Source organism: Callithrix jacchus, chromosome 1 (assembly GCF_049354715.1).
Source record: "Callithrix jacchus isolate 240 chromosome 1, calJac240_pri, whole genome shotgun sequence".
Classification (NCBI taxonomy): domain Eukaryota; kingdom Metazoa; phylum Chordata; class Mammalia; order Primates; family Cebidae; genus Callithrix; species Callithrix jacchus.
Window position 1 is genome coordinate 113,240,624 of NC_133502.1, and position 16,194 is coordinate 113,256,817.

Consider the following 16,194-nt stretch of genomic DNA (forward strand, 5'->3'; position numbering starts at 1 on the left):
CTAATGAAGTGGTATTTCCGCCAGTGAATTCTTGCATTTCAGAAATTTTTCTTGGTCATTATTGGCCCTGTTTGGAGTTTGGTGTGTGGCACTGAAACTCAGGAGAAAGATGGGGTTCTTAGTTTTGTTTGGAAATCAGCCCATGAGGATAATTTTGAAGGTGCTGAGGGTGACAGCAGGAAATGGGAAGGTTGTTGTTGAGGATGGAATATAGACTGATAATGGTGAAGATGTGGAAAAACCTACTGAGAGAGACAGGTGAGTGGTTTTGACCTAATTTGGGGGAACAAGGTCCATATAGACTTTTCTTCTTCTATTATATGGAAAGTACCATAAAAAATATGATTAATAGGCTGGGTGCGGTGGCTCACGCCTGTAATCCCAGTACTTTGGGAGGCTGAGGCGGGCAGATCATGATGTCAGAAGTTCGAGACCAGCCTGGCCAAGATGGTAAAACCCCAACTGTACTAAAAACACAAAAAAATTAGCCAGGTGTGGTGGCACGTGCCTCTAGTCCCAGCTACTCGGGTGGCTGAGGCAGAAGAATCACCTGAACCCAGGAGGTGGAGGTTGCAGTGAGACAAGATTGCGCCACTGCACTCCAACTTGGGGGACGGAGTGAGACACCGTCTCAAAAAAAGAAAGAAAGAAAGAAAAGATTAATAGGCCAGTTATGGTGGCTCACACCTGTAGTCCCAGCACTTTGGGAGGCTAAGGTGGGTGGATCACAAGGTCAGAGTTCGAGACCAGCCTGGCCAATGTGGTGAAATGCTGTCTCTACTAAAAATACAAAAATTAGCTGGCTGTGGTGGTGCACGTCTATAATCTCAGCTACTGGGGAGGCTGAGGCAAGAGAATGGCTTGAACCCAGGAGACAGAGGTTGCAGTGAGCTGAGATCCTGCCATTGTACTCCCTCCTGGGTAACAGAGCAAGACTCTTTCTCAAAAAAATAGAAAAAGATTAGTAATAATTGTGTGTATAAGTTTTATCAATTTTTTTATAGCCACCTATGCTTTTATGTAAAGCAAATGAAAAAGCAGCCCCTAAAATATGTCAGAGTGAAGAAAATCTTCACTGTTTTGTGTGTTCAGTTGGAAGTGTTTCGGTAGGCATCCAGGGCTGCTTTCACAGTCTCAGTGTTCATATTGTAGCAGTTTCTCAGGTTTATGGGCAAGTGACTGTAACTATTCCACTTGGTGGACAAAGCAAAATGCATTATCAGGCCATCTTTGGTGCAGCTCACAGAATTGTCACCTGTGCCTGGCAAGTGGCTAAGTTCTAGCAGAGCCTCCCTGCCATTCTGCTGCCTCACAGAGACTCCTCTTAAGAAGTTACACAGTTTTGTTCAGGGCTGTGCTAGATCCCACATACTCTGGAGTTGGTTATTCAGTTTTCCTAATTGCCCAGGCTTTGCATTTTGCCATTTTACTTTGTTTTTCTTTGGCCATTTGGGTATTGGTGATGGAACGGTGAGATAAAACATGCACATAGAGTGAATTCCTGTTGGGTTCCTGCCACTTGTACAATCTCATTCCAGTTACAAAACATGTTTATGGAGTAACTAATACAGCTATTTAGTGTTGGACAAATATATGATTGATTAAAGTAGTTCTCTCTGTCCCAAGGTCACAACCACTAACTTGATATTTATAGTCTGTCTCCAAAATTCCTCCTTCATCTTTTTAAAATTACTGTAATAAGTATGGACTCTTAAATGCCTGCTATATGTTTTTGCAGATTTGGCCACAGATTTATTTTCTTTTATTTACCTTTTTTTTTTTTTTGAGATGGAATCTCACTCTGTCACCCAGGCTAGCATGCAGTGTTGCATGATCTCGGCTCACTGCAACCTCTGCCTCCCAGGTTTAAGTGATTCTCCTGTCTCAGCTTCCTGAGTAGCTGGGATTACAGGCCCGTGCCAACACGCCTGGCTAATTTTTTTTTTTTTTTAGTTTTTAATAGACATGATGTTTCACGATGCCTACCAGGGTAGTCTAGAACTGACCCCACGTGATCCACCTGCCTTGGCCTCCCAAAGTGCTGGGATTACAGATGTCAGTTGCTGCACCCGGCCTGATCCACATTTTTTTTTTTTTTTTCCATTTGTTAAATAATGTGTTTAATATCATAAAGAAAATAGATGTTTAATTCATATGGCCATAAATAAAATACCTATATATTTATAGACACACAAGATGTATTTTTTCTTAGTATTGTAAGATCTCACTAACCAAGAAAACCAATCTGAATTAGGGAAAAGATACAATTACAGGACTCCTATTTTATTACCTACACATCAGCTTTTTTTTTAAAAAAATGTATTGCATTTTAGGTTTTGGGGTACATGTGAAGAACATGCAAGATTGTTGTATAGGTACATACATGGCAATGTGGTTTGCTGCCTTCCGCCCCATCACCTATATCTGGCATTTCTCTGCACGTTAACATGTTTTTAAAAGTTGGTTAATGTCACATAAAATTGGAATTTTGGACTTAAAAAATCAGAAAATCTGGCAGCATTCCCAGTGACTGAGTAATGGCTGTCTCCTTTAGACAGGTTAGTAGATTGTCTCCAAATACACATCACCCCCCACACCCACCTTTTTTGACATACAACTGGCTGCCTTTACTAATTGCCGTTACCTGCTTGGCTCTTTGGGCACTGAGGTTATAATTCCTGCTTTATTACTCAGCTGTCCACTTCCTGCTGTGCTCTTATGCAGTTAGTGTTTTTTTTTTTTTTTTTTTCACCGAGATAGAGTCTTGCTCTGTTGCCCACGCTGGAGAGTGTAGTGGCACAGACTTTGACTTTGTCACCCAGGCTAGAGTGTAGTGGTGCAATCTTCGCTTACTGTAACTTCTGCCTTCTGGGTTCAAGTGATTTTCATGCCTCAGCCTCCCAAGTAGCCAAGATTATAGGCGCATGCCACCATGCCTGGCTAATTTTTTATTTTTATTTTTTGAGACAGAGGTTCATGTTGCCCAGGCTGGAGGGGGGTAGTGTGATCTCAGCTCACTGCAACCCCCGCCTTCTGGGTTCAAGCATTTCTCTTGCCTCAGGCTCCAAAGTAGCTGGGATTACAGGCACATACCACCACACCTGACTAATTTTTGTATGTTTAGTACAGATGGGGTTTCTCTATGTTGGCCAGGTTGGTCTTGAACTCCTGACCTCATGATCTGCCCACCTTGGCCTCCCAAAGTGCTGGGATTACAGGTGTGAGCCACTGTGCCTGGCCTAATTTTTGTATTTTTATAGAGATGGAGTTTTACCATGTTGGCCAGGATGGTTTTGAACTCCTGACCTCAGGTGATCCTTCTGTCTCTGCTTCCCAAAATGCTGGGATTACAGGTGTGAGCCACTGTGCCTGGTCTCCTGCTGTGCTCTTTGGAACAGGATGCTGACAACCTTTGAGGTTGGAATGTGCTATAAGTCCATGGAAATGCCACTGAAAAACCTATGGTCTGAAGCCCCCTGTCATCTTTTAAAATGAAAAATTTAGTTAAGCAATTTTTCAACATATTTTCATGTGTGTTATAAGGTAGCCACATTTGAATTTATGTACTGTTTGGAAGCCTCAGGGCTTTCTTTACTTCTGCTAGGAAGGATGTATTTTCTTGAAAATAGTTTCAGTGAAAGACTGGACTTTTCCTGTGGTCCTTTAGAGGTGGCCACAGTCCTCTCATGGCTGAGTTTGCAGTGTTGAACCCTGCGCACAGCTCTGCTATGAAAGCTCATTGAGAAACCATCAGATCCTATAATTGGTGAGTGGTGGAGCCAGCATTTGGTTGGAGGACTTTTGATTCCAGTGAAGCATTGTGTTATTTGGATACTGGGTTACTCTTTCAGATTGAAATTCTTCATTCCATTTTACTGTTTGCTGGGTGAGTGCAGCAGTGACATGATTTTCAAAAGTTTACTAATTGTTGATTCTTTGTCTTAAAAAAAGCTTTTTGTAGTATTTGATGGACATGGCCATCTTTTTCTTTTTGAGATGTCTCACTCTGTTGCCTAGGCTGGAGTGCAGTGGCACAATCATGGCTCACTGCAACCTCAGCGTCCTAGGCTCAAGCCATCCTCCTTCCTCAGCCTCCTGAGTAGCTGGGACCTCTCTGGCATGTGCCACAACACTGGCTGATTTTTAAAATTTTTAGTAGAGATGAGGTCTCTCTCTGTGTTGCCAGGATGGTCTCAAACTCCTGGTCTCAAGTGATCTTCCTGCCTCAGCCTCCCAAAGTGCTGGTATTGCAGGCATCATTTTTATGTATTTTAGAAAAAGCTTATTCTCTGTTTTTCAGTACATTTTATGGTTTTATAAAGTTTGATTGAGTCTTCTCTTTTGTCTTCCTATTTTTAATCCTTTAGACTTTCTTCATTTACAAATATCTTTTGTTATTTTAATTGCTTCAAGTTTACACTACCTCTTTTTATTTTTAGGTGACATAATCAAATTACATATGTGTATTGATAATAAATGTGACAATACTCCAGCCACCCCCTTACACACCCTGGGTTCTGAAATGCATCTCTGATGTGATCACAGTGATTTTTTGTTTTGCTGACTTATTAGCACTCCAGTGTTTAAGGAACTGCTTACCATAATGCTTCCTTGAATATGCTGTCCCACATAGTACTGTTTTATGTGATGTAAATATGTTAAGTAAACAATCTTCCATGGTCAAATGATTTTTGGGAAATGCAGAGTTCAGCAAAGTTAAACATGTTTCCTTTAGGTGCCTTTCGGGGTGCCTGTTAGCACTGTGACTGTCTAAGAGCCATAGTAAAAGGGGCCAGAGTTTTTTGACCACGGCATCTGCTAGGACTGATCTTTTCTTTTCTTTTCTTTTTTCTTTCTTCTTTTCTTTTCTTTCTTTCTTTTTTTTTTTTTGTTGGAGTCTGGCTTTGTTGCCCAGTCTAGAGTGCAGTGGCAGGATCTCGGCTCACCACAACTTCCTCCTCCTGAGTTCAAGTGATTCTCCTGCCTCAGCCTCCTGAGTAGCTGGGATTACAGGCACCCGCTATCATGCCCAGATAATTTTTGTATTCTTAGTAGAGATGGGGTTTTACCATGTTGGTCAGGCTGGTCTCAAACTCCTGACTTCGTGATCCGTCTGCTGTGGTCTCCCAAAGTGCTGGGATTACAGGCGTGAGTCACTGTGCCTGGCCTAGGACTGATATTTCTAATATTGCATTGGAGATATTTTGGAAGAAATTGAGCTACTATGATTTTCACATTATTTCTTTGTATAGGTAGAAATGGCTCATTATTTCTCAAGGTTTCTAACATGGCATGTTGCTGCATTGTTCCATTCAGTTTTGCAGAGATGAAGTGTAGAGAGAGTCCAGGATGTCCTGGTTGAGACATTGAAGACTTAGGAATGCATTGATTGATTGATTGGTTGACTGAGACAGGGTCTTGCTCTGTTACCCAGACAGGAGTGCAGTGGTTCCCTCCAGCCTTGACCTCCTGGGCTCGGTTGATTCTCCCACCTCAGCCTTCCATGTAGCTGGGATTACAGGTGCAAGACACCACACCTGGCTAATTTTTAAATTTTTTGTAGAGACATGGTCTCACTATGTTGCACAGGTTGATCTTGAATTCCTGGCCTCAAGTGATTCTCCCACCTTGGCATCCCAAAGCATTAGGATTACAAGCCTGAGCCACTGTGCCTTGCCTAGGAGTGCTTTTAATTGTGAGTTATTTCAGAAAACAGTTGCAGGGTACGTAGAGGAATGGGGCAGGACAGGCTCCATCTGGGTAATTGATGTGAAAGGAAAAAGGGGCCTGAGAGATGTGGACTCCCAGGCCTAGGACTCCATTCAGTCCACTGGAGGTCAGGTGAGTTATGAGTATTGCTCATGTGCCTGCTGAACATGTGTGGGAGAGTTTTATTCGAGGGAGACAATCTGGGAGGAGACTTTTGTCTGTGAACTTGGGCTGGTATGCAGACCTTCTGCTGAAACCTGATGGAGTTAAGCTTTGAACAGTTTGGCAGATTCCAACTTGTCATTGTGGGGCTTGTTTTTAGCTGGGGTTTGGAGACTGTTTTTTACACTAAATCATTCCTGTCACCGGCTCTCAAGTGAAGCAGTCTTCAGTATAAGCCTTGCTGGTATTTGTGTAGAGTGGCTGTGCCCCTGGTGGGAAGAATGTAGCAGCTTCACCTGTTTGCCACTCCTGAACCTCAAATCTTTGTTGACAATGATGCTGAGAGAAGAGGATGATATGTTGTATTTTAGAAGGATTAGAATTAGAAGTATAAACCTTTAAAGCAGGCCTGGTGGTAATAAAATCTCTGAGTACTTGCTTGTTCCTAAAAGATTTTATTTTTCCTTCAAATGTAAAGCTTAAATTGGCAGGATATGAAATTCTGGGCTGAAAGTTCTGTTGATTAAGTATATTGAATATTGGCCCCCACTCTCTTCTAGCTTGTAGGGTTTCCGTTGAGAGATCTGCTGTAAGCCTAATAGGCTTACCTTTATGGCTGACTTGATCTTTCTCTCTGGCTGCCCTTAATATTTTCTCCTTCGTTTTGATCTTGGTGAATCTAATGATTATGTGCCTTGGGGTTGGTCTTCTTGAGGAATATCTTTGTGGTGTTCTCTGTATTGGGGTTGAATAGTGTCCTGCTTTGCTAAATTAGGAAAATTTTCCTGGATAATGTCCTGGAGAGTATTTTCCAGCTTGACTTCATTCTCTCCGTCACATTCAGGTACACCAATCAAGCGTATATTAGGTCTTTTCACATAGTCCCATATTGCTTGGAGACTTTGCTCATTCCTTTTTATCCTTTTTTCTCTATTCTTGTCTTGTCGTTTTGTTTCATTAAGTTGGTCTTCTACCTCTGATACCCTTTCTTCTGCTTGATCCATTCGGCTGTTTAAGCTTGTACATATTTCACTGAGTTCTCGTGTTGTATTTTTCAACTCCATAAGTTCATTTGTATTCCTCTCTATATTGTCTATTCTTTTCAACATTTCATCTAATCTTTTTTCCAAGTTCTTAGTTTCTTTACATTGGGTTAGAACAAGTTCCTTTAACTCCCAGAAGTTTCTTATCATCCACCTTTTAAAGCCTACTTCAGATAATGGAACACAGTCCTTTTCCATCAGAGCTTGTTCCGTTACTGATGAGTCCTCTTCCATCAGGGCTTGTTCGGTTGCTGATGAGTCCTTTTCCATCAGGGCTTGTTCCGTTGCTGATGGGTTCTGGGTTTTATTACCACCAGGCCTGCTTTACAAGAACTTCTAAAAGAAGCATTATACACAGAAAGGAACAACCAGTATGACCCTTTCTAAAAATACATCAAAAAGTAAAGAGCATTAACATAAAGAAGAATTTTTATCAACGAAAGGACAAAATAGCCAGTTAACAACAAATGGCAGCAACCCTAAATTTAAATCGACCAAATCTCCCAATCAAAAGATACAGACAAAATCTAACGGTATATCCAAAGATATACATAGACTGAAAATAAAGGGTTGGAAAAAAAAAAACAAAAACGTACCAACCAAATGGAGAGCAAAAATAAATAAATAAGAAGCAGGAGTTGCAATTTTCACATTTGACAAAATAGATTTCAAAGCTACAAGGATACAAGGGTAAAAGGATTAATGTAATAATAAGAGATCTTAACACCCAGATACATAAGACCCATAATGAGATTTAGATTCAATGAGACAACAAATTGATAACGATACCCGGGACTGAAACTAAGATCCAGAACAAATAAACTCAATAGAGCTCTCCATGTTAAACACACAAAATATATATTATCCACAAAATCTAACGATATATCTGAAGATATACAAAGACTCAAAACAAGGGGATGGAAAAAAACTCACCAACCAAATGGAGAGCAAAAATAAATAAATAAAAAGCAGGAGTTGCAATTCTCACACTTAATAAAATAGATTTCAAAGCTACAAGGATGCAAGGGTAAAAGGATTAATGCAACAATAAGAGATCTTAACACCCAGATACATAAGACACATAATGAGATTTAGATTCAACGCGACAACAAATTGATAACGATATCCAGGACTTGAACTCAGAGCCAGAACAAATAAACACAATAGAGGACCCCATTTTAAACACATAAAATATGCATTAACCACTTTAAACACTCAAAATATTGATCGGCCATTATTGAAACCCATTTTAGGAATGAAGTAATATTCCTTTTTCCCTCTTTTTCTTTTTTTTCCCCTTCTTTTTCTCTTTTTCCCTAAAAAAAAAAAAAAAAAACCTTTAAAAAGGAAGGTCCCGAGTCAGATAGGTTTAGGTTAATCATTACCACCTACTTCTAGCTAGGAGTATTTTTTTTTATTTGTTCATTTGGGAATAACATTACCTATTTTATAGGATTGTTTAGAATAAATGTAACATGTAAGTGTATATAGTGTAATGAGGTAGTATATGGTGTAACACTTCACCTTCATAACTAGGTTCATTTTTGGTCTAAATATATGAGACAGACCTGGTACTCTTCAGAAGAGCCTTTGTGGAGCCTGTTTTTGGAGTCAGCAAGCCAGTTTAATAGTAGAGAACAAAAATTGCAGAAATAATTTTGAAGCAATGAGATTTATCTCTCTCTGTTGGTTATTCTTAATATTTGCACAACTGTTTAATTGAATTTATATGACTTTTTATTTTAACAAAAGAAATTACTTTTCAGCATTATGGCAGCCTTGCCTTGCTGAGAAGAAACTGCTGCAAATATGTTATTTGCCCATTAAAGGCAAGAACTTCAGTAGTGAATTTACACACATTTTATTAAATATTACTTCTCAAATGCTTGAATTGATTTTGAGAGGCTTTCCAGTAAGATTTGTTAGAAAATAGTGGTGATATTTATTACATCAGTTGTAAGAATTAAGTTTTATTTTATAAACGTTAGTCTTCATTAGCTTATTTAGTGCTCCAAGCAACTCTAAGAGGTGCAAGAACCCTTGTGTTTTCATGAAGAAAGACTTGAAGCTCAGAAAAGCTCCATGATTTTCTCCTCAGTGACCCACAGAACTGGGGTTATGATCTAGGTCTTTTTGGCCAGCACAATTTGATCTCTACCCTCTTCCCCTTATACCATGGGTCTAGGGTGTCAAAGGATTCAACCTTGGTTATTTTTAAAAGATAGTGTCAGTCAGAAATAAAACTGAGATGTCTCCATATGTAGGAATTTTAGAGAAATAGTTTGTGTCTAAATTTGCAAGCTCATTCAGTTTAAAAATGGTTCCTATAATATGGTACTCATTTATTACTTCAGATTCATTGCTTCAGTAATGACTTTTAAATAGGACTCTATTATTAGAGTGATTGAACTGAAGTCTGATTGGACTAGAGTTAAGAGATTGCATCACTATAAATAGAGTGAGATAAAATATTTTACATAATGTGATTGAACTTTTATGAGGTCTCAAAAGTTGGAACCTACGATCTTCTCTAAAAGGATACTTTGACCAGTTTCCAGATAACAAGCTTCTCAGTGTGCAGCTTAAGTTGTAGATAGAGTAGCTGCTTAAGAGAGTTTAGGAATTAAATTATGTCCTTCAGCATGTTTAAATATGTTACCTGAGTCAGAGTTTCATTAACTTCTTCATCAATATTTTTTTAATCCAAAAGCTTTGGAAAGTGAGATTAGCAAACTGATTAGAAAATCATTTAAAGACCAAAATGAAAACAGAACAACTCTAAAAGCTTTTAGTGTGTAAAGGAAATGTTAGAGGTGGTTGTGTGTGAAGCCATTGATACAGTTATTGGAGAGGACTTTTTGGTAGACATAGATGAATTTAATACCCTTCTTTTATTTTTCATTTTAAAAATAGACATGGGGTCTTGCCATGTTGCATAGGCTGTTCTTGAACTCCTGGCCTCAAGTCATCTGCCTGCCTCAGACTCCTAAAGTGCTGGGATTACAGGCCTAAGCCACTGCACCCAGCCATTGCCTTTCTTTAATAGTGCCACGAAAAGGTTGGAATGGCTTTAAAGGCATTTCCGTTTCCCCGTGATTACATAGTAATGTGACTAATTTCTGATATTTACAATTTGGTTATGATAAACATATATGGTAAAAATGTATAGTTTGTAAAAATTTCTAAGTAGTTTTGAACTGCAGTGAATTAATAAGTGATTGGTAGCCGGGTGTGGTGGCTCACCTGTGTAATCCCAGCACTTTGGGAGGCCAAGGCAGATGGATCACTTGAGGCCAGGAGTTCGCTAGGTAACATGGTGAAACTCCCATCTCTACTAAGAATACAAAACATTAGCTGGGTGCAGTGGCCTGTACCTGTAGTTCCAGCTGTGTGGGGAGGCTGAGGCATGAGAATTGCTTGAATCTGGGAGGCAGAGGTTGCAGTGAGCCAAGATTGCACCACTACTCTTTAGCCTGGGATATAGAGTGAGACTCTCAAGGAAAACAGCAAAAAATAGATTAAGTTCTAATAAAACCAGAATCTTTTCCTATCACCTTAACTCTTGTAGTGGTGACTCTAACCTTTCCTCGCTCTGCCGTCACCATCCATATTAGGTTACTGTTATAAAACTACATTATTCTAGCATTTTTACCAAAGTTTGGATAAATAAATAGTTTTAGTAGCCATTATGTGTTTACATTTTTCCATTAACATAAGAGGTTAGTATTTAGTTGAAGGACCAGTAGAAGCACAGTGATCCGTGGATACTGCCAAGAGTTTTTCCAGTAATTAGAGTGGAATTTTAAAGAAAAATCTATTACATGTTAAGATTGAATGGATAGGGATGGGGGAGGAATAAAAGATGATATATTTTGCTATTGGTTTCTCGAAATGATATGTGATGGTGAATATTACCTCTAAACTAATGTGCAAAAAAATCCCAAGAAAACCCAAGTCTCAAAACCCCCAAAACAAAAAGGTGTGCTAAAGAGGGAAAGCACATACCAGATCATCTGCTTTGAATGAATAATTTTTTGCTGACAGCCAAGTGGGGAGTGGAGCTGTAACTTTTGTTTTCATTTGGCATCAGGAAGCTATTTGGTATAATCAAACAGTTATATAATAATAACAGATATATGCATGTGGCTTTTGAATAAGGATTGTTGATTGTTTTATTTTTCAGTTTTCAGTGAATTAGAATATACAGTTAATTTAGGTGGATAGTGGTTTGATTAATAAATGTTACCTTTCGTGGTTTAGTAAGATTTGAAATTTGATTTCTCTGTCTTTTTTTTCTTTCTCATTCCAGGGTGTAGATGAATGGAACATAGCGCGCCTGAATACAGTCTTGGATGTGGTTGAAGAAGAGTGTGGCATTTCTATTGAGGGTGTAAATACCCCATATCTCTATTTTGGCATGTGGAAGACCACATTTGCATGGCACACCGAGGACATGGACCTCTATAGCATTAATTATCTCCACTTTGGAGAGCCCAAGTCTTGGCAAGTTACTTGTTTAATATTCATTTGCTTTGGAGTTTTGAAATTTGGCCATCAGGCTCATATTGAAGAGGATTTTGTTCTTTGATTTGGTGGATTCAGATTTATGTGAGCTGTAAGGAAGTTTTTGACTGTAATAATTAATTGCCTTCTATTCATTCAGGATTGTGCTTGGAAGCCATAAACCCCATGGTGACTTGTACAGTCATGTACTGTATAACTGTGTTTAGATCAGTGATGGACCACATAAACAGCAGTCATCCCGAGTTTATAATGCAATTGAAAAATTCCTTTTCCATGTGTAGATATGCTTAGCTACATACTTTGTAGCTAAATACTTAGTGTTAAAATTGCCTATAATACTTAGTATAGTACAGGTTTGTATCCTAGAAGCAATAAGCTATGCCATATAGCATAGGTCTGTAGTAGATTCCACCATCTAGATTTGTGTAAGTCCTCCATGATGTTCACACAATGACAAAATTGCCTAACAACATATTTCTCAGAAAGTATCTCTGTTATTAAGTGATGCATGACTGTATATGTAAAGTTGCCTGTAGACCATTTTGTGGGCCATGAATTGACAGATATTTTAGGCTCCAAGAATTTGTTAGGTGTCTTTACTTCTTTGAGCATTTGTTGGATGGTATATGGGAGGTAGTTAGGAAGAGTTGACTTCCTGGATGTAGTTTCAGTCTTAATGATCTTATGGTTCAGCCTCCTCTAATTATTTTTTTTAATTATTTTATTTTATTTTACTGTTTTTGCGACAGAGTCTCGCTCTGTCACCCAGGCTCTAGTGCAGTGGTGCGATCTCGGCTCACTGCAACCTCTGCCTCTCAGGTTCAAGCAGTTCTCCTGCCTCAGCCTCCCGAGTAGTTGTGACTACAGGCACCTATTACCACGTCCAGCTGATTTTTTTGTATTTTAGTGAAGATGGGGTTTCACTGTGTTGCCCAGGCTGGTCTCGAACTCCTGAGCTCAGGCAGTCCACTCACCTCGGCCTCCCAAAGTGGTAGAATTACAGGTGTGAGCCACCAAGCCCAGCCAATTATTTTTATTTTTTCAAGATAGGGTCTAACTCTGTTGCCCAGGCTGGAGTGCAGTAGTGCGATCTCAGCTCACTGCAACCTTCGACTCCTGGATTCAAGTTATTCTCCTGCTTCAGCCTTCCAAGTAGCCGGGACTATAGGCATGTGCCACTGTGCCCAGCTAATTTTTGTCTTTTTAGTAGAGATGACTTTCACCATATTGGCCAGGCTGGTTTCTAATGCCAGACCTCAGGTGATCTGCCCGCTTTAGCCTCCCAAAGTGCTGGGATTACAGGCATGAGCCACCATACCCAGCCCTCCTCTAATTAAATAAGAATTTCCATTTAGTGTGGTTAAGGGATGAATCAGGAGGCCAGTTAGCACTCCTTGGATGATGGGTATCAGGAAAAAATAAGAATATTAATGCTAGTACCTGTTTTAAACTTGCTGTTTCCTGTATTTGTGAACCTCTTCCTCATCTTCCTGGGCAATAGTTTTAAGATATGTCTCTGTAAAGTACATCATGTGATACATTGGCTTCTCATTTGTAATTACTAGTGTGTCAGTCACCCTGGTATCATTTGTGGTAGGTCAGTTTTGTGTTTCAATTTGTTTTCATTGTTTTTAGCCTTAAGAGGATTTAAGTATCAGTTATATTTTCTCTAATACATGTACATGTAGGATAACACACAGAAGTATATGAAGCATGTACTTGACAACCCAGGAAATATGATGTTATGATGGTTGTGAATATTATAAGATACTTTTCAGGTGCTTGTGCCAGCCCAGTAGCTTTCCAGTTGAAAGATAATGGCCTCTTTCAACTTCTTCTGTTGATTAGGTGTTGAAATACAATGTATGATATCTGTCTCCATCTTGCCATTATGTCCCCTGAGGTTTAATCATTTGGTGAATTGCAAAGTTGTAAGCTTTCTCCACAAAATATAAATATAGCAAAGTTCCTAATTATATAAAATGACATTTAATTAGAAACAAAGTTTTAGTTGGGAGGTCAAAGATTCTAGGGTGTATGAGAGAAATCCAGGCAGTTTCTGATTTGCCGTGGAGTTTTGTGATCTATAAAAGTTTGTGGGAAGCTATTAAACTTATTAAAAGATGCTTCACTTGCATATTTCATTTGAGCAATTCTTAGCTGTCTTTTTTTAAAGAATTTTTTATTTTATTATTTATTTATATTTTTATTAAAGACAGGGTTTCACCATGTTGGTCATGCTGGTCTTGAACTTCCAACCTCAGGTGATCCACCCGCCTTGGCCTCCAAAGTGCTTGGATTACAGGCGTGAGCCACCATGCCCGGCCTCAATTCTTAGCTGTCTTAATGGAATAAATTCAACTTTTTTTTGTTTTTCTTTCTGTTTTCTTTTCTTTTTCTAAAGACAGAGCCTTGCTTTGTTGCCCAGGCTGGAGTGCAGTGGTGCAATCTCAGTTGTAACATCCGCCTCCTGGATAAGTGATTCTTTTGCCTCAGCCTCCCAAGTAGCTGGGATGACAGGCATATGCCACCATGCCCAGCTAATTTTTGTATGTTTAGTAGAGAAGGGGTTTCAGCATGTTGGCTAGGGTTGTCTCAAACTCTTGACCTCAGGTGATCCACCTGCCTCGGCCTCTCAAAGTGCTGGGATTATAGGCATGAGCCACCACACCCGGCCAAATTAAACTTTTTAAGAGGTGGTCTAGGACTCACACAGGCTCCAGTGACAAGAGAATGTGATGGGATTATTCATTACTGAGATGTTTATTTATTACTTTTTGTGAGTCTCACTATGTTGTCCAGGATGATGCTGGGCTCAAGTGATCCTTCTGCCTCAACTTCCCAAAGTGCTGGGGTTACAAGCTTGAGCCACCACACACAGCACTCAGGTGTTGTTTGTGGGCCTGTTGTGAGCACACGCTTAAGGATGCAGGGATCTCTGTCGTGTTTGTACAGCATTACCGTTAAGTTTGTTGGAACCTCATCTTTTAGTTATTTCAGAACTTAGCTTGGAGAGACTAGGAGAAATATTTTCAACAATGCATAGGCTCCTGGACAGTTTCTCAGCTGTTTCTATCTCGATGCTCTTCCTGACATTCACTTAAAGTGTGGATAAAATTAAATGAAATGGGTGAATTCAACATGTTAGTAAAATCTAGTGTATATGCAACTATATACTCTGTCTTGCTTAAGATATCTGAAAAGTTAGTAGCAAAACTTCTCTGGAGATTTGTTAGGAATTAATGAATGAGGATGCCTGGGATGTTAATTTGAGTTTTCACTATCAGGAAAGCTTAAATGAAGTGTCTACTTTCTAATTAAGAAAGATGGCTGTCTTTTCTTCTCCTGGGAACAGGTTGATGTTTCTCCTAATGATCACTTTGGGAAGAATATTCTGGTCAGGGCTAAGATGGATTCTGCTGTCTTACATCTTTGGGAAAGAACAGCACTGTTCATGAGTGAGAATAATTATGTCCATTTCCAAAGTATTTCTTTGTTGCAGCATGTATATGTTCAGTAGTTAAGTACTCTGTTAGTTATTCATTATACAATCTCCATTATACACATTAAGAGTAGATTTATACCAACACTATTAACCTTGGCCACTGTTTATAATGATAAAATAATAAAATGCAGCAGTGAATTACAACACTGATTCTACCTACCATTTTCTAAGATAACTACTGTAGGAAGAGGGTGTTATAAATGGCCCTACAGATATTTCCTAGTAGATGTATCAAATATTATATTTCCTCAGCATAAATAATTTTGAGGTAAACTTTGTCATTATTAAAATTCATTTTAGTAATTCTTATAATATATTTGAGGTGAGCTTTGAAAGGTGTTAGAAGCAACACAAATTCATGTAAGTACTGAGGGGTAGACAGTATGGCAGAGCTTAGGACTCCCAGGCCCAATAATCAGGGCGCTAGTCTTTATTCTGTACTAGTGCATGTGGCTTTGGACAAATAACTCTACTTGTGTGGACTCCAGTTCCTTCACTCCCCCAAGTCACAAGGTTAGCCAGAATGACCTCCTGTGATTCTGTGATTCATGATCCAAGTCACAGGAATTTTTTTTTTTTTTTTTGAGATGGAGTTTCGCTCTTGTTACCCAGGCTGGAGTGCAATGGCGAGGTCTTGGCTCACCGCAACCTCTGCTTCCTGGGTTCAGGCAATTCTCCTGCCTCAGCCTCCTGAGCAGCTGGGATTACAGGCACACGCCACCATGCCCAGCTAATTTTTTGTATTTTTAGTAGAGACGGGGTTTCACCATGTTGACCAGGATGCACTTGATCTCTTGACCTCGTGATCCACCCACCTCAGCCTCCCAAAGTGCTGGGATTACAGGCTTGAGCCACCGTGCCCGGCCCAGGAATACTTTTATTGAGTTGACAAAACAAGAGGGCAAAGGGCTGTAAGGTTCTGTATGCACATGTGTGTGTGTGTGCACCAGCATCCTCTTCTGACTGTCCTTTCCTTGGTGAGCTATATGTCCCCTTCAGTCTGGGATGGCTGCCTTTACTTTTCTCTAGGGGGTGGCCTCTCCAGTGTTTGAAATATTTGTCACATGCTGTTTTTTCTTCCTTCTCTGGCCTTATAGGTTAGCATTTAAAGTCTACTTTTTTTTGAATTCTGCCCCCAGCAACCAAGCTCTGGATGGGATTATTGCAAAGACTGCTTATGATTCCCTCCTTACTTATGGGTCCATGCTGCTCTTGTCTGTCCATGTATCACTTAGGTTTTGCCTAAAGACT

The 16,194-nt window shown here is 39.6% G+C and overlaps 1 protein-coding gene across 7 annotated transcripts in view; it reads left to right on the top strand.

The window, feature by feature from the left end:
• KDM4C (lysine demethylase 4C) overlaps window positions 1–16,194 on the top strand; it is a 418,510-nt gene that overhangs the window by 91,888 nt on the left and 310,428 nt on the right. For all 7 annotated transcript variants that reach the window (XM_035305424.3, XM_035305451.3, XM_078368791.1 and 4 more), the window contains exon 5: window positions 11,224–11,417. In XM_035305424.3, the coding sequence (XP_035161315.3) occupies window positions 11,224–11,417 (194 nt within the window). The remainder of the gene's footprint in view (window positions 1–11,223; window positions 11,418–16,194) is intronic.